Below are 19351 nucleotides of genomic sequence, written 5' to 3' on the forward strand. Positions count from 1 at the left end.
TTAAGGGACCTACACTGTATCACATTGTGATAATTTGAACTAATATAATTAAAAAATTATATAGGGCATTTACACCAGATTTATGACCAACTCAAAACCACCATAACTAGTTTTAATCTTATTTCAGAACTCAAGGTCTGCCTTCTAAAATTCAGTTTGAGGATAATGAAAGTTTTAAAAAATAGTCCTTGCATTTAACACTATGTAGTATTATTGCTTTTAGTAGTATTTAAACTTAAAGCTACAGTGTTGAAGCTTATATCCTATTAAAAAATTATTTTCCAAAGCGAAAGAAAGGTATGAATAAAGAAATGTATTACAGAATGCGCTCAGATTTTGATTTCACAAAGTACAGAAAAAAGTGTCATTCGCCATATCATGGTATTAAACAATGAAGAGTATTCTCATTAAATAAATTAATGCTATTCACACATTTTATCATTATTTTATATGTAAATAAAAATAGGCTAAAAAATCAAGTTCTAAACAGCTTTGAGGTGAACAGCAACATGTAAATGTTCAGTACTCTTTTGCATCAACATATCTACAGTATATACAGAGGTCCTTTTAAATCATTTAAGGAGCTTTCTGTAAGTTGACAATCACAGTGAATAGACAGTACATATTGTGGCCGTGTGACGCTTCTGCTAAGGTACTAGAGAGGTGCAGATGGTGAAAGATAACAATTCTGAGTTAATTTCAAGATCACTGGTTAGGATTCACAATTTTTTCCCTGTGTATCTCCTGAAAATCGACTGAAATTACCATCTCTGAAAAAAAAAATATTTTTTTTCTTCTATGTTTTAGTTGCACTACAAGCAAAATAAAAATATGGGGTTACACCCCATTAATACCTACTGCCTTCATCTGCACAGAGGCCAGAAGGATTTTGAAGGTGCATAGCTCCTTGCAGAACTGCTTAATTTGTTACAGGCCAAACGCTTGTATACGTTTTATTAATTTACAAGATGAAGTATCTACCTGACTTAATTTCTCATTACCAAGACAATATTACATACTAAATAAGACAATTGGTATCTTAATGGTTTTGATTTAATACATTTATTAACTTAGTTGTAACTGCATCTGGCAATCAACTGAGGTGACTAATACTGCAAAAAAAGGTTTTAATAGAAGCAGCAAGACCATTCACTCTCTCACGAAATACATGACATCAAAGGAACACAATAATTTTCAGACCCACCCTTACAGCATTACTACTACTAATAAATTTGCTTAAATGGTCTTCCCTGGGTTTACCTGAGTTAGGTTCTCATATCCATGTTTGTTGATTTGAATTGTATACATGAACAAGTTAAAAAGTATGCTTGGGAAACACTGTACCTATTAATATTGTGGAGATAACATGGAAGGATTAATACTATTGAAAAATATTATTTTAAAACATTTCTCAAGCTTCATAAACATATTGAATTTCTTGGTTCAATTTGAAGGGAAAATTAAAAGGAAAATCACTCACCATCACTAATCTATATTTTCATGCTTTCAAGACAGCTGGAGTTTGTTATTTAGATGCAAATAATTTGCATTAAGAAAATTAGTTTTCAGAAAAAAATCCCATTACTTGTTCTGATGATTGGTTTCTCTTACCTTCTGCAGAAAGACCTTGGACATTTACGCCTCTGGCTGCCAGAAAGCTAAGACAGACATCAACATTCTCAATCTGCAATATGAACAGAAATAACAAGCAGCATAAGGCTGTTTGACAAAATGTAGAAATGCAGGGAGGAAAGAAAAAAAAAAAAAAAGAAGAAGAAGAAAAAAAAAGAAACAGCCCAGGAATGAATACTTTACATTCATTGCATACTACAGCTCTTTACCAAAGTTTAACAAGAATGATTACTGCTAATTGGGGAACTGATATAAAGCTTTCATTGTCTGCTTTGGTGCTTAAAAACAATTCATAAATGCCCGATCCAGAATGGCATGCTGGCAAATCAGCAACCCACCTAGTTAACATAAAACTGGATTTTATATGCTACAAACAAGCAGCAATGAAAGCATCCACAGAGTATTAGACACTGAATATACGCCTGGAGATGCGGGTGACTAAATTAACTAAAATATGTCAGCAAAAGCCTTCAACAAATATGACAGCAAAGGTATTTCCTTGGGATGATGTAGAATTCTGTGAAGTGATGTCACAGCAGTGGTTTATTCTCTACTTTTCCCCTTCCAATCTTATGCTAAATAATTTTAGCATGCTTCATGTTTATGCTTCTTGGAAGAGTGCTTGCTTAGTGAACAACATGGTGCTGACTTCTGTTAGTGGTTTAGAAGAAATCTATAGTTACCACAGAGAGCTTTAGACAGGAAAAGAACGTGTAGCCTAAATGTAGATCAATAGAAGGATAAAACATCTTACTCTAAAATGACTAAACACAAAACTAATTTGACACCCTTCATATGTCTGTTTCTAATAGGTCAGGGTTCTCTTGAGTTACCATCCCCAGCTGGTTCCCCCAGTCCTCCCAGCTTCTATAAAGCAAATAAGTATAAAAGTAGATCTTTTAACTCACAACTTTTTCTATAAATATGCTGCTATGAAAACAGAAAAATTATGTTTAGAGAGGTGTCCTATGTCAAGTGCCTTAAACAGACCTGATTTTAAAACAGATTTTTTAGGTTGATAGAGTATTTCAAAGCAATTAGAACCACAAAAGTAAAATTCAATGTTTAAAAATGTATTTTAAATACCTATATTTATTGGAAAACATTAGAAAAAAAAAAAAAAAGAATATTCAACTCCAAAAATATAAGCCTGCAGTAGATCAAGTCCATGCAGTTTTATTTGAATGTTTACACATTTTACGATACCTCATATCGACAGTTTTAAAGCATCAAAACTATTTGAACTTTGGCAGTATCTTTTCTTGCCTAGGAGGAGGGCCTTTATTATTGTCATGTTTCTGTGATTGTAGTTCTGTCATTATTTTCAGAAAATGGTATTAGCTGAAAGGAATATAAATATTCTTTTTACTGTTGACCCTAAAGTATATATTATGAGCTCACACGGACTGTGTTGATCCACAGGTAGTATATATTAATTTATAAATAACTGGGTAGTATATATAAATTTATAAATAACTGAAAAATGTTTAGAAATGTGCTTTCTAAGGATAATAAAGTCCAAAGCATTAGTAAACCCATTTTTTAAAGTCTTTTCAAACACTTGTTTTCAAGGACATGCTACCATTTATAGAATGTCTCTTCTGAATCAATGAAAAAAAATCACAAAACCCAAACTCTGCAGCTAATGCTAACTAAAGTTACTTCAAAATGGGGCTTTACCATAAATTTTTCAAAAGTCACTTTGGCAGGTGTCACCATTTTGCACAGCTGTGAATGTGGAATAACCATCTTAAAATCAACAGGGGTTACTCCAACTCTGGCCCAGCACAGTAACGGCAGAAACTCAAGCATTAACTCTGTCATTTTCTTAAATGTTTATATAGTTTTACACCATGAAAGAAACCCAAATTAACTAGGTCATTTCAATAGGTGTAGCGATGTGACACTGCTAAGTCAGTTGCAAGTTAGCTGCAGCTAAAATAGGAGGATTTGTTTCTTCCTCACCTCCTTTCCTTCCCAGACGTGGAGCCCTGCTGCTGCCACCTCTGCTGGGCTTCAGTGCTTCTCTGAGCACACCAGGAGCTGCTGGCTCTGTGCAGAAAACTCACCCAGCAAAAAAGGCAAAAGTATTCTAGCCACTCCAGTTCCCTGTGCGGTCAGATAAGCACAAGAGTCAGAAGAGAGGAGGACGCTTCCCAGCCTGAGAAAGGCATGGTTTGGGAGAGGATGGGGGAGGTGGGAAGGAGGGACAGGCAGATGATGCCACTCCTGATGGCAATGGCAAGGAGCTGGGCTGGCTCAGTCCTGACCTCAAATTACACGCCTGCATCAGTCATGAAAATAATGCACACAAGGAGATACTTGTAGTCAACCTTTAAACAATGTCAGCTACATAAGAAAACGTTTTGAATGGAAATTTTCCTGTCCTGAAGAATTTAAAAGAAATGAAGATTTGTTTGGGTATTAGCTGTATAACTGAGTGTCTCTTTAAACTTTGAAATCAACCATAATGCAGAATCAACTACTTCAAAGATGGGAATTTTTTCTCTACAACTAAGTACTGGAAGCCAAAGGGGTGGGGGGTGGGGGGCAGAAAAAAAAAAAAAAAAAGAAAAATCAGGCTGACATCAGTAACATCCATCATCAGTAACATCCATCTCCAAATAACTGAAACAATCCTAGTAGACTGCCTAGTATAACCAAGACATTTTTCATAATGGCCATGTGTCTTCTGCAGTAGTTCAAAAGACCATAGCTATAAACAAAACCTAATTTATTAGAGAACATTTAAGCCCTAGTGTGCTGTGAAAACATGTCGATATCTATCTGCAATACCGAATATTAGTGAATAGTAAACCTAATACACAAACTTTAACATACATTTAAGGTGAAAAATATCCTATAGAAATGGCACCTGGTTACTTTACATGTCTCCTTCTACAGCATGTGTCTTTGAAGTCACATCTCTCAAGAGAAAACTAGTCATTACCATTAACACCAATGACTCAATATACTGCAGAACTACAAAGCAAATTCCGTTTTGCTTCACAGTTCATGAAAAGGATTGTAATAGAAGCCCTAGGTCCACAGTCAGCCCTCTTGGTAGTGGTGTATGAAGCAATAGCAGTGGCCAGCTTTCAGACAATAGACTGTGGTTGCACTGTTAGCCTTATAATGAAGTCTTGTTTTGACTTGTGAATTGAGCAAGTTTGGTGTGGCAACTCACAGCCACATAATACACTGAAAATGTCAGAAAATAACTCTTACAGTCAGTTTTCTGATAATAACTGCAGTTACTACACAACTCTCAGGAACTCTTAGGAGACTCAGTGAGACATGCATTAATACATTCTTGGGTTATTTTCACTTTCTTTCCACTCCAGTCTAGAAAACCTTCGCCTTAAAGTTGTCCCATTTTGAAGCTTTCAGTGTGTCTCTAAACATTGCTTTAATTACCTACTTCTTGCCTTGGCAAACCACAGTTATTCTTTGAAGTCAAACCCTAGCAGCCCCAAACACTTTTTATTCAAACTTACTAACAGATGAGAATAATTTTGCAATTACAAAAGTTCTGAGAGATTTCAAGCAGCTTCCACTCCTCAATACTGTTTCAATCAAGACTGGTATGAATCCCTGAAGTCCATGTTTATTTAAGTAGTTAGTGGTGGGGTTATTATATGCTGGGGTAAACTCTTCCTAGAGCTGACACTGCATATGTAGAACCCTACCTGCCTATATATCAAGGGCTAAAGACTTTGCAGTTTAACACTTACTATGGATGCCTGACAAAGTCTATATCTTACATATGCCCACAGTTTTGTAGCAAATTTTGCTTGCAGCAAGTACCAGTTTGTAACAGAGATGATGTTCGTCATTATCGCAAATAGTATCATCAGAATTACAAAGTGTTGTAGCTGAAGTTATAGTTCATTACAGTACAAAATTCAGGATATACAGATTGACCTCAAATCTTACATATTAAAATACATAAAAGTGACTCAAATTTGCAAATTTTCCTGTAGAAGTTGCCAAGATCACTGTTGCTGCATAGCTCTCCATCACTGTCAATGCCCAATTGTTTGGGTTTTTTTTGTTCCAAAGCACTTATTTTATATTAAAGGTTCAAAAGAGTGGAAGAAGTGCAGTCCACTGAATAGCAGATCTGCCATATCAAAAAACTTAAAACCTATAAATGGGATAAAGAATTAATGATATAACAAACCTTCATAGCCATTTAGATTTTTGTCCACTTAGCTAATCAATTAACCGCATTTAAAGTCAATCAATATTAGACGAGATTGCTTTTCAGAGGTAACAAAAAACTATTTCTGACAATAAAATCATTTCCTTATCAAAACTCAAGAATGCTATGTCCAGTTCTGAAATGTAGCTCCAGCATTGTGGGTACAGATAAACTCAGCTAAGAGGATGATAGTTTAGGAATTAAGATTTGTGGGCATCATCAGGTACATAACACCATTTGATGTTTTTTAAATTAAGCCTACTGAGTTATGCTTACAATATATTAAGCTTCTTCATAAATCAGATCCTTTTAATGTTGCTCATACACACAGCATTATGAAAAAATAACCTGAGATACTTACAGCACAGATAGTAGTAAGCTCCGATGTATTTCTATGCTCACATTTTAAGAGGTTATAGTCCCAATGATTATGTACAAATAAGCAGCAATACTATTAATACATTATATGGCATACAAAGAAGATACATTGCAAATCTGCTGTAACATATTACATTGTCTAGTTGTGGGTAATCTGCTTTTGACTGGAAACTATTTGAAATTTTACTGACATAAATAAATCACTAAACCAGACTGTGGGACTCGCATGTAGATAAACAGTAGTACTTAATACCCAGCAGTTAGCAGACTTACAGGAAGAGCTTATTTGTGGGATTGTACTCACCAGTGAGTCAACATATAGAGTATGTCTATTTATTATAATTATTTTTGCTGTTACCAAGATTAGCTTTCATGTCTTTTGTCTGGCAAACGCCACTTTCTTCACTTCCAAACATAAAATTAATTGTAGGATGCTTTGGAAGACATGTAATGATGACTAATACAGCATTATGCTTTTCTGTATTTATAGGAAGCTCTTAAAAATACCTTGGTTTGACTAACGCTATTTGTTAGGTTTATGATAATATAGTTTAAAAGAGCATATAGACACATCCACAAGTTAGTTGTTATTTGCTTACTTTGAGCTGGATTCCTCTTGCTAAAGAATGGGACACCTTTATAAATATTACACCTTATTATTACAGTGTTTCTATACATATATGCTCCTAAAATAGTCTTGATTATTTTGGCAGTAGAAGTAAAACAGTAATTTCTTTTAGCACTTCATTCAGTGTTATCTTCTGTAGCTCTGTGTGTGTTTTGACATACTGCTTCATGACCCAAAGCCCCAGATAAAATTTGGCAAAGGATTTGCTCTGTAGAAGTTTTTTAATGTTGCTGATGGTTGATTAGGGACACTCATGGAAATAGTCTCCCACAGAAACCCAGAGAGTCACATATACACTCACCTTCCAGAGCACAGAAACTCCATAAAACTCTTCAGTATTTGTTGGTGGTTTGTTTTTTTGTTTTTTTTTTTCAACACCAACATTAAACAGTACTCCTTTGAGATTAGTGTTATGGCATGAGACACTCTGTGTCACAGTATTTCAAACACACTTTACCAGTAAGTCTTCTTCCTAAATTTCCCCAGAGTATTAACCTAAGTTGAGAGACCTGTATTTGACTCTTTCTTTCCCATGGATATTCGTCATTAACAAAATTTATGGCGGTCAACAGATTTAAATGAATGTATTATTAGAAAACAATTTATTGTTATTAGACAGCTCATTCTTATTCCAGTTCTGTAGCACTAGTAGAATCAAAATCAAATAAAAATACAATACAGGCCTTACAGTTAGCATCCTGGACTCTTTAAGTATTCACAACATGCATGCTATATAAAATTAATAATATGAGAAATGGAAGAGCAGATGCTATTTGTCTGTATGACTTTCACGTGAACCCAGCATGGAAGGGGACACACTGGCTTTTGAGTTCTGGCTGCTTTCTTAGTAGCAGGGGAAAGTGCCAGTGATCTAGTCTGAATTGCAGGCTCTAAGAACAGAGATTCAGGCAAGAAACCAAGATGCCTTCATGTGCAGATAAAAGCATTTTTGGTGCATGTGCTGGAGCTGGTGAGAGAATGAAACTATACATGGTAGAATTAGTTATATAGAATACTCTGGAAGAAACTAGAAAATATTTTGAGGTGGGCATGGCCTAAATTCTGATCTTCCCTCACCTAATAAAGAACAGTATGACAATTGGTCATATACAGCCTCACAGATACCCATTTAAACCACACATATACACACTACCTAAAAGGTCTGTTTTTTTGGCCAAACTTATATCTTGCACAATCTGCTATGCCTAAAGCAGTTCTCAGAGACTGAGAAGGACAAGTTTATTTCACTTTCTGTTCCTAATTGACTCATCCATTGCACACATTGTGACTTGTTGACAACTCACTTGTGGTGTCGGAAACACCCAGATTTTTGGTTTGCCTGGTAACTTTGTTCCTTAAGGGTTTTCTTCACAACTAGTTTCAGTAGTTTGTGTTCCTGTTTTGCCTTTCCTTAAAGCAAAGGGCTAGAAAGCTAACACAGAGAGGTATATAGAGAAAATGCTTGTAGTTCTATACTGGCATATGTTCTTTATCCTTAGTTTTAGCACTAAGATTATTTAAAAAGCCAGACTTCATAAACCAGAGCAGGTGGACATTTAGATTTTTTCACTATGTACATAACAGGCACAGGTCCAATACTCCCTTCACCAAAAAATAAGAATCAAACAACTCAAGAACTGTCTCCATTTTAAACAAGTGAATCCACTCTCTGCTGTTCTATTTACTATCATGCTTGCATTGTACATATCTCTATATGGAGCACGATGTTGTCAGGCTGAAAAATGCCCATTTCTGATAGCCAGCTTACACCAAGGAGGTTCAGCTGAAGTCAAAAGCATCTTTCCAGATCAAAACTGGTATGCAGAAATCGATTACCCAGTCCAATGTCTTTATCCTCCTGCCTATTCATTCTCCAACTGTTACACAGTCAGCACTGTTTGGGCATCTAGCTGATTTTTGAATGATCACTGAAACAATACTCAGTTATGAGAATTCCCTGTTCTTCACTTGAAAACAGATGTTCAGCACATCTGAAGTTCTGCTCACCTCTTTAAAAAAAAAAAAAAACAACAACAAACCTGCAAAGGACAATACAATTCAAATATAAAAAAATCCCCAATACCTTTACAATTGTACATATTCTGTGGGACAAAATGCATCCAAACCATAAAAAGTAAGCAATTATGATCTGTTATAACATATGGTAAGATTTATTTTAATGGTTTGTAAAAATCAGTAACCTCAATCATTATAAGAAATACTTTCTGTGCCATGTGCTGCCTTCAGTTTGGTATTGTTGATTTACCTGTTTTCTGTGAAAAGCTGTCACAAAATTTTACTTCTAAAATTGTTTTGTAGTATTTTCATTACATTTTATTGCTGTATGTTATCCACATTGATTCATAGGTATTCAAAAAGGGAGAATCCTGCTGCAGAAAACATTTTTTACTCAAATTTATCTCTATTATAGCTAGAAAAAAATAGTAGAGTTAAAGATTTTCAAAGGGAGCAATATGAAACAAATTCCTATGGTCTCATTTTACAAGTATTATAGTTGAAATGTAACAAGAAACTGATTTCTTTCTATATTTTTATATTGCACGGATTAAACTAGTTTAACACATCTGAGAACAAGCCACCTGCTTTGCTGTCTCTTGCATATTTAAAGTTGGGTATGCTTATTAACGTATATGTGTGCTCATACAAAATTAATAATAAAAGATTTTTATTATTGAGCAAAACTGTCTGAAAGTCTTATATTTCCATCAAGATTCCCTATGAAGAAACTGTACATAGCATTATTACATAATAAAAAAGCTTTTACTACTACTACTTAATAAGGACACTCTGAAGAGCAGAGAATATGCCCAAATTCTTCCAAATCCTGCAGTAAATGCAATGGGAAGACATGTGGCCCAGAGTACTGCAAAATTTACAGTGACCTGACTGAGGAACCTGTTCAGTTTCAAATTTGCAGTCTCTGTGCAAGATGCTGGTTTGTCAGGCTGCATGTTCCACTGGTCCCTTGACCAAAGACTACTGAGACTGGGTGAACTTTGCCATGAATTCTCAGTTCACCTTGTAGACATGAGGAAAATTTGAAGAAAGGGAAAACTGGGAGATAAACAAGGTCTCCAGTAAAACTTGCAAAAGTACAAAGAAGAGCAGAGACTTAAAAATCACATTATTTATGTTCTGATAATGTATTTCCCATGAGCTCCTAACATGACAGCTTATTGCAATAATTTTTTTGTAACTACACTGGAAGACAATGTCAAGTTTCTGTGGGTGGTGTAAATTTGAAAACCCACCCAGATAAAACAGGTGTTAGCAGTTCTGCTGGGAGATATTAAGTGTGTTCTGCTGACTTGTTTTGCACGTGGCCTTTTACCTCACCCAGATGCAAGGCACATTCCATTTTTCTATGGAAATTATAATGCATTTCAGGGTGTTAAGCAGAGTACGCTGACACGCACATACATTTGGCTTGACTTTTTTCTTAAAAAACTCCTCATTACTTGCAGTAGAATAATTTAACGAGTATTCAATAAAAATAACTATCAGTGAACCATGTAACAAAAGTCCAACAAACTGTTCCAAACTAAGTATTGACTTTGCAATAAGAGATGATATATGCAAATTAAAAACTGATTTACTGGAGGCATTTGGGGAGAATTTTACCTTAGAGAATAATAACTACTGGTATGTAGAAGGCCTCCCAGGCAAAAATTTTTAGGAAATGATGCTGGAGTTATTTAATTATTAGTTATTTTTTGAGGAAAGGATGATGGTATTATTTAAAACTGAAATACCTTCCACTTCCTTTTCCAACAGATATTAAGGAACACGCACATCAAATTCATCCAACATGCACTCTGAACACGAAACATGACCAGTAAACCCAGAAATGTGAAAACAAATTAACTTCTCAAATACTTGGAGAATGCAACAGACATATGTACTGACCTGCTGATAAAAGAATGTATGAGGTCACTTTTGAGGTCAGAGTATGAGCTGGGGTGTGTACTGCTTTTAAGAAACTGCTACAGTGGAAAATGGATCCCTTTTGACATATATTATTGCCAGCCTTATCAGGAACATGAAAGTGACAATTGGCGTTGCAAGTTTTACATCTAGCATCTGACCTGCTGCTTGAAAAGCTTGGGGTGAATGTGAGATAAGCTCTGTAATGTGAAATACAATTTATTGGGTGTTTTTTCTGTTAGTATACATCCACCAGTTAATGAACAATTCAGTTATTCTAGATAAAAGCATTAATCCTAATCACAATTTTTAGATGGCCAAATAGGTCATTATGAACATCTGCTGTTCATTTTCATATTAAAAAACAAAACAAAACAAAACCACAACCAAAAAATAAACCAAAAACAAAACCCATCAAAAAAAATCTCTGTCCACAAACACCCCAAAAAACAGAAGAGAGAAGAATGCAACATTTTAATCTGTTCGTCTACATAATGGTGTGATCTTGCTTCTCTTTGTCTCCCTTTCTATCCACTCTTCCTTCTGTGTGTTGTCTGTATTTGCTCTAGCTAATTCTACACAGCAGTCTCTACAGCAGACATTACAAAGCACAAAATACAACAATAGTAATTTCTGAAGTGCTTTTTTGTTGTTATAATAGAAATTGTCAGAAGAAAGTGTTAGCTTTTTGATTGGAATATAGCACTGTATTTGGTCCTGAACAGACTCCTGTATTCAGATTCAGAAAACCATGGAGTATTTCAGTATCTTGCATGAGTTTCTTAGAAAGCTAAAATACGACTCCACAGCAGTATGGATCAAAAGAAAAGACTAGGCAAAAGTTCTTTGCCAGCATCTCAAAGTAACTCCCTACTTCAGTGCTCTCATCTCTGCAAGCCTGCGGCCACCACCACCATGAAAGAGCTCTACACATGCACTAAGAACACAAAATTGAAGATAAATACTACCCTGCAATAATGTTTTTAAGGTGATGATAAAAGGAACTCTGTTTGAACAGTGTTTTTTAAAGCAATTCATCACTTCAGTGAGCCAGTCTAAAATCTTTTTTTTTAGTTATGCAACACTCCTGAGTCAGCAAGGTACTAACATCTAAATATTTATGGAACTTGGCAACTTCCAAAAATTGGAGAGCAATGTGAATATGCACGCTTCTCTAAAACAGAGGAGTTTCTCTCCATTAGGTCAAAAGAGAGTCAACAACAGAGTGTTCATTTATTAGACTTAATTAAACCTTTGAAAGCATTCCAGTTCTCTCTTTCACCACTGTTCAGTACATAGCAACTTCATTTAGCTCATCAAAAAAAGCAGCTTTTAGAAAGAAGTGCAATTACAACCAGTGACAGGATGGATCCTTTAAAAGGTAAGTAAACAGGTAAACTACGGGGCATTTCACTGCAACTCTTGAACTTTGCCAATGGAATCCCTCCAGATGTACTTTGTGCTTTCTGAACCCTCCCTTTTGACTGCATCAGAAGTCCTAATGCTACAGCTTGTGCAGGAGAGACCCTGACAATTGCCTCCTATCTTTCTGGCCTTTTGATTCTAAAAATATTTTTATTTTTTTAATTAGATATATTTTGCATATTACTCTAAGCAAAATTATATAACATTGAGCTCATCAAAAGAAAAGTGGTAAAAAATACTTCTTATTAGCAACTTCTAAAAGTCCAGAGATTTCTGTAGGTCTAAAGTTACGTGGCTGGCCCTCCAGCTGGAACTTAAAGTCCTTGGGAAGATATATGCAGGAGAGAACATAAATCACTGGGTTTCCTTTATGTTTAATTTTTGTATTACTGAAACAAATTGATTTAAGCCCTAGAGAAAAAGAAACAAAACTGGTGATGAGCTGATGTCACAGGTTAAAACTATTCAAATTAAACCAGACACCTTTAAAAGCCATAGGGATAATACGAGAAACTTAGTCAGGCTTTCACTTTTGCTAATGTACTTGAGCATTTTGTTTTATACCATGTTTAGCATAATATACAAAGAAATATTAGCTCATGCTGCACATGCTTATAAACAGCCTTCACAGTAACCTGTGTCTTTGCTAAATGCTCATAACCAATGCAAAGAATCTTCCACATTTTCACAAGATCTGGTGTCTAGATTCTCAGTCAATGAAAATAAAAGCACCTGAAACCACAGAAGGCAATGAGATATGGGCTTTTAAGCTCAATAGGGCCAGGATTTTTTTTTTTTTTTTTTTTTTTTTTACGTAGCCAAATGTTATAATAGAAACATCAGAAGTGCTTGAGCCTATAAAATGAGGCCTTAACAAGCACTTACTGCTTGCTGTCACTTCCAGTTGTAGCCAATGAAGTGTGGAGTGTAGGAGGAAGCAATTTTTCAAATAGTTATGCAAGTGTTTTCAAGTTCCAAAATACAGCCAGCATTACTTGAAAAATAAGCATTTACTGAACTTTGCGGGGGGCACATATCTTCAAATAAACTAATTTATATGATGAAACAACATAAATCTTTCAAAACTGTTTATGTCTAGAAATCCAAATAGAAGCCTTATATATACAAGAAATATGAAGACACCCTTGCGTGTATGTTTACTGTGGAGTGTTACTGCTGATCTGTCCATGAACTGAAAGCTTTTACAAAAAAAGCTTAATTTAAAGTTATTATCAGGAGGAAATACTGAGAAAATCTGTGAGTGACAGGCAAAACAGCCCACAAGACTGGGATGCTGGTTAGCTAGTTATGTGTGCACTTAGAAAGCACAAAACTGTAGCTATCTAACTTCATGAACTATTATTTATTTCACATACAAATAGGTCTCAGCTTTCAAGTGTGGAAGCCATGGGACAAAGAAAATTCTTGTGGTATTATTTCCCTAGAGAGAAATGTCATTGGTACGCTCCCATTGTAATTCCAAAGAAGCTGAAGAATCAAGAGGTATGGATAATTCAAACAAGGTTCCAATTAGCTGACAATAGAAGCCTAAATTAAGCATATTCTAATTATTATATAATTAAAGACTGCCAAAAGCTACAAGCTAAAATACAAACATATTTCTGTCTCAGGAAGACTGTTCAGATTCAACTTTTAGGACTTCACAAATTTGGTGATGGTCAGGATGCCAGCTGAAAGAATTGCTAAGAACTGCATAGGTAAACAAATGCTTTAAGTTGATATAGACTCTACAAAAAGCAAAAATTATTTGTGATCAGTTTGTGAGATTGAAAACATTCAAGTCCTAACAAAAAAAAAATGTATCTTGGACAGACTCCGAAACTGAACCCTGGCCAGACTAATTCATATCCAGACACTGGGCCAACTTAAAATAAATTCAACTTAAAATAAGTATAGTTCTGATTTATGTCATATGATCATCTGTTGATCATATGGTCAGCAGACTCCTCAGACTAGGACTGTTTTAAATAATTCCTGCACATCAGAAAGCTGCCAAATAGATTACTGTATTTATACTATATTTTTCTGCTGAAACAAAAATGGTTGTACTGTATTCTAACAATTTGTGTATTAAGTTTCAGGTCATCGTGGACTTAAATAGACAAGTTACATAAAAAACCCAAAACCTATAAGAAGATTGTGTTAATATTTTAATCAACCTTATGAAAAGCCTTTACATGAAAAGGGATTAGTTAACGCTGTTGAAATAATCAGTCTTTGTGATAATTTGCTTCTTCTACTGCTAGCTTAAGCCAATTTACCTTTGTGTACCTTAACAGTCTTCCAATAACAGGGTCACCAGCTGTAATCAAGTTTATACTTAGGGTTAACAACAGTATTTAAGTCCAGTATAATGCAGCCAAAATCTTTACTAACACAAAGTTGCAGCTGCTCAATGGTACCTCGTGGCACTCCAGATCAGTCACATCCATGGGCTCCTGACAGCAGGAACAAGTTGGCAGAGCAGTAATTGCAATCAATGGAAAAAACATGACTACTCTACACCTGTTCCCATGGCTGTGCACACAGCTGTAGGAGACACAAGATTTTTTTTTCTGAGAAATCCAGTGTGCTTCGTTTTGATATTTCATGAAATGAACAGTGACAACAGTGGTGTGTGAATGAATACTGAAAGAGCAGGGAAAGAAGTACCCTCAAATACCCCTAAATACAATAACTTTAGATATTGGGGAAAGAGGAGGAGAATAGAACAAAAAAAATGCCAGGGTCACTTGTTCTTGCTAAGTCACCTCTTGCAATGCCATTCTCAGACAGGGAATATTGACCTGATGGACCACTGGACCGCTGCTCTGACGCAGCAGTGCATGCTAATTCATGTGGGAGAGCAACAGGGTACTGGGGAGAGGCTGTAGGTGGAAGGGATTTGTAACAGAGTTCATAGAAGAGGTTTATTCTTTGAGTTATAATTACTGCCAAATAAAAGAACAAGGTTAGATGGGTTAGTGCGCATAAAAGTCAAGGAACTCAAAAATGGTGAGTCTGTAAAAGACATTGTAAAATCAAGCAGATTTGGCATTCTTTCCATAGAACAGGCTAGCACTTAGCTGCAGCAGATGTAGGCAGCTTCTGTTCCAGCAAAGATCAAGGACAGAGTGAGAAAATACATCTGGACTGATCATAGTAGTTTCAGTATGCACCTACTTTTGGTTCTTTCTCTTCATTTTCTGACATTATAATTGTATTATATTCTGAAAGTAATGCAATATCGCTGCAAAAAAACTTTTTCTGGCATCAAATTTTTAGTATTTTACTTTCTAGCAGGAGAGCAGGGGAAGGTTGTCAAGTCTTTTTTAATGGGCTTAACAATCACAGATGTAGGAGGACACGATGGTTTTTGTTACCATGATGGTTTGTAATTAACATACTACATTGTTGGGACATTCTATGTTACTTTATTATCCTCCTGTCTTGCAGACCCTTTGCTATACAGCCAAGCTTTGAAATACTGGGTATGTATAGTTGTTAAAAAATGATTCAGTTCCACTGTCACATAGGCATAATTTACCACACGATACCTCCAAAAGCTTGAAAATTTGTTGGACAGTGTTTATTTCAATTTTAAGCACAAGTAAGCTTTTAAAATTACAAGAAGTGTGTCTTCCCTCCTGTCTGCAGAGAAATTCACAATGCAAACCCTATTCCACCCTAACACTGCTAGTCACAATCCCTTTCCATTTCCATTAATTACAATGGAAGACACAACTTGTTGTTTTCTGGCACCCTCTGCTGCTTTACACATTACACCACAGTGTTTTATGGATAGTTGCACAGTTCCTGTATCTCTATAAAAACATTTTCTGTGTAGTTGGATTTCCTAGCCCAACCAAATAAAATATAATGATAATCACTCTTGGTGTGTGCCCTGTTGTTTGCAGATGTTGACACTTAGATCTCAAAATGCGTATCTCTTTGCTAAACTTAATCTGGACTCACTCTAAAAAATAGAGATAGTAACTCTGGCAACTCTGCAGAAGAGTAGCCATCTCAGACTCTCACGGATGTCCAGATAATCAAAGCTCCCACAAACCTTCATTCACAAATGAGAGGCAGGGAGAGTGGTTTAAATGCCTTTCAAAGTGAATAAAATCATTGAGGGTTCATCAGAACTACACAAGGTATATGCATAGATGCATGTCCATACGTGTGTGCTACACACTGAAACACAGGCCCACACTCTTTCTCTTAAGAGTCTTGTGTGTTACTGAAGCTGCAGAATTTACCATTGTCAAGACAGGCAGTGGTAGATTATCTAAGGAAGAAGGATGAGTGACATACCTTGGGACTCTGCTTCAATGTTAAGAAACATTCTTTTGTGAAAAGTCTACCTCTCTGAGGAAATTCAAGGCTTCACAGACCAGGAACAATAAGCTTTCCTTATTAACATGTAGCACACAAAATTATAAGACAGTCTAAGAAGAAGTATTTTGAAGAAAGTGGTAAAGTGGTTAGAAAAGCTTTAAATAGAAGTGAGTCCTCAACTACAGCCATAGGAGAACTGGCATTTTGCCACAGTTCCAAAATAATCAGACATTTGATAAAAATCTAGAAAGCTGACAAAATCTCAAAATTACCAAAAGCCTTGTTTGGATATACTGTAAAATAAAACCACTTCAGAGACATTGTTTATTTTCTTGTTCAGCTTAAATATGCATTTTTGCTGTTCAGCTAAACATCACGCACTTTCTTCTCTATTTTTAAATCCAGTAAACATTCTAGACATTCCTAGTATTTATAACATACTCTCCCTATAGAAGGTGATAAAAATACACCATCACGAAGCATACATATTTACTGTAATCCTGCTGTTGCTATCTGGGAAAGATGTATTAATGACCATAACCAACAGGTGCTTTCTAAAATGCATGTCATTGTCAATTTACTGTAAGTATTTTAACTGCATGTTTGTGTTGAAACTTTTCAGTGCGTTTCTATTAATGGAGGTTTCAAGGCCATTTATTCATCATCTCTTTGTCTAAGCATCTGTATCACAAATATATATTTGATCCATTCCAAAACTTCAGAGAATGTTCACATGACATTTTTTAGGGGGAAAAACCCCCAAGTACAACAAAAAAACCACCAGAAAATCGAAGAGCATAGAAAGCTAACTACAGATGGGGAGAAAAGGGGAGACTGTCCAACTGTATCTCTCCAAAAAACAAATACTTCAAAGAGTATGTCACCCACTAGTCTTTAAGCGTACTTCAGTATTTCATCTCTGCATCTCCTCCCAATACAGTTTAACATGAGTTTCTGACTGAATGACATTCCCGACAAACACAGCTGAGGGATGGGGAGAAGATGCGGGCACAGCATGCCTCAGTGGCATGGAGGTACTGGCGTATTCCAGATATAGATTGGAGGGAGGGGGGTTTCAAGGAATTTCTGGGGGAAAGTGTGAAGGGAAATAGTTAATTTTAAGGACTAAAAAGGTTTTTTTGTGTTCAGCAGTCTTGGCCTACAGCAGTAACCCTAATCCTAGCCCCAACCAAACAACCCTAACCAAACAAACTCAGTTCTAACCTAACATCTCAGTAGATTTCATGGAGACCAATATAATCACAGTATAAGTACTTCTTATGACATGATTATTTCATTAACATCTAGATGAATTATTCTCATGTGATTCCACACATTAATAGGGCAAGGAATTTGTAAACCTAAACAAAAAGTCTAATAACTGTACACTATTTATATTTAATGAATAATGTACTTCCAGCCTAGTAAAATAATACCCAGGATGTGTTCCTGTGGCATTTTCTTTTATGACTTCAGACAGTCAAATGTGAGTGACTCAGGGGAATATGCATCTCTCTGCCTGATGCAACTGAGTAATTCTGAGCTGTTCTGTGAAGAGAGATTGTCATAAATCCTGTGGTCCTTTTAATATTCTCAGATCTTCTCTGGATGTAACAAGAATTGCTTGTTTCAGTGCAGAATAAAGAGTTCTAAAAAAAAAAAAAAAAAAAAAAAGCCAAACCAGAACCAAATCACAGCAAAAAAGTAATTTGGTTGCCTTTTCCTGCCCTTATTTTCCAAGTCCATAACATCCTTAGGCAGGATGGATGAAGTGTCCCATCCTCTATGCTCAAATAGATTGAACACTTGCAGTGATTCTCCCATCCTTTCCTTAACTTCCTCTTTCCTTCACAATAAAAACATGTTTGGTCTCCCATGAAAAGATGTTATCGTGCTTGTCTGTCCAGCTCTCACCCCATCTATATTTTCACTCAGTTTCTAGCATTTTTAGAAATTGTTTGTTCACAAAAGCAGTCAGAATCCCTCCTCTGCCAGTTCCACACTAAACCAGTTTGCCTCTCATCTTACTCAAACTGGCTCTGCTGTTAACATTAATCATCTCTTTTCAGTAAGACTTCAAACAAGAATTCCAACATCTTCTTCCATGAATGCCAACCATGTTTAACATTAACATCTTTAACTTTACCCTTAACAGAATTTCTGTCCTTTTCCTTTCTTTATTCCCTCCATTCATATTGCCACAATTATTACCATAATGTACCCTTAGATGGACCCTCATTATTCCCTCTAATTTTTTGTTTCAGGGTGCCACACACCTCTATTTTTGATACTCTGATTTTCATTTTTACACTAGTCTTTATGTCAAGTTAATTTCATCAGCATACAAGAAACAAACTTCAATTTCTACACTGATGATGGAGATGTTACCTCCTGTAAGTATTCTTCAGTTTGCATTACCTATTTGTATATTTACACCGTACATAGACCTACATGCATTGCTGTTAGCTAGAGAATTTTTAAATTCTGTGGCATACAGGATGACACAGAAAAGTCATGGCCTCCCTATAAGGCATACAGAAGTTTGTGAAAGCGTTTGTTGATGTCTTAAACAAAGAGGGAGAATCCAGTCCTGAAGGTCAGCTTCTAAAATTTTGTCCTGCACTTATCATATATGATTCAAGAGTTTGAAAGGCCTTATTTCACTCTCCAAAATGTTCAGTGCCCTAAGCAAGTGAAAAGCAGTCAGATATAACCTGATGCTCAGTACACTGGTCTCACAGAGTGGCCACTTCCCCACACATGGAACAGGATCTCATACAGATCCGTGCTGTCATCCC

The 19351-nt window shown here is 35.8% G+C and overlaps 1 protein-coding gene across 7 annotated transcripts in view; it reads right to left on the bottom strand.

The window, feature by feature from the left end:
• Positions 1-19351, bottom strand: part of NAV3 (neuron navigator 3) — a 414503-nt gene that overhangs the window by 164645 nt on the left and 230507 nt on the right. For all 7 annotated transcript variants that reach the window (XM_056340408.1, XM_056340406.1, XM_056340405.1 and 4 more), the window contains exon 4: positions 1612-1684. In XM_056340408.1, the coding sequence (XP_056196383.1) occupies positions 1612-1684 (73 nt within the window). The remainder of the gene's footprint in view (positions 1-1611; positions 1685-19351) is intronic.

The sequence above is a fragment of the Falco biarmicus genome, chromosome 5 (genome assembly GCF_023638135.1).
Source record: "Falco biarmicus isolate bFalBia1 chromosome 5, bFalBia1.pri, whole genome shotgun sequence".
NCBI lineage: Eukaryota > Metazoa > Chordata > Aves > Falconiformes > Falconidae > Falco > Falco biarmicus.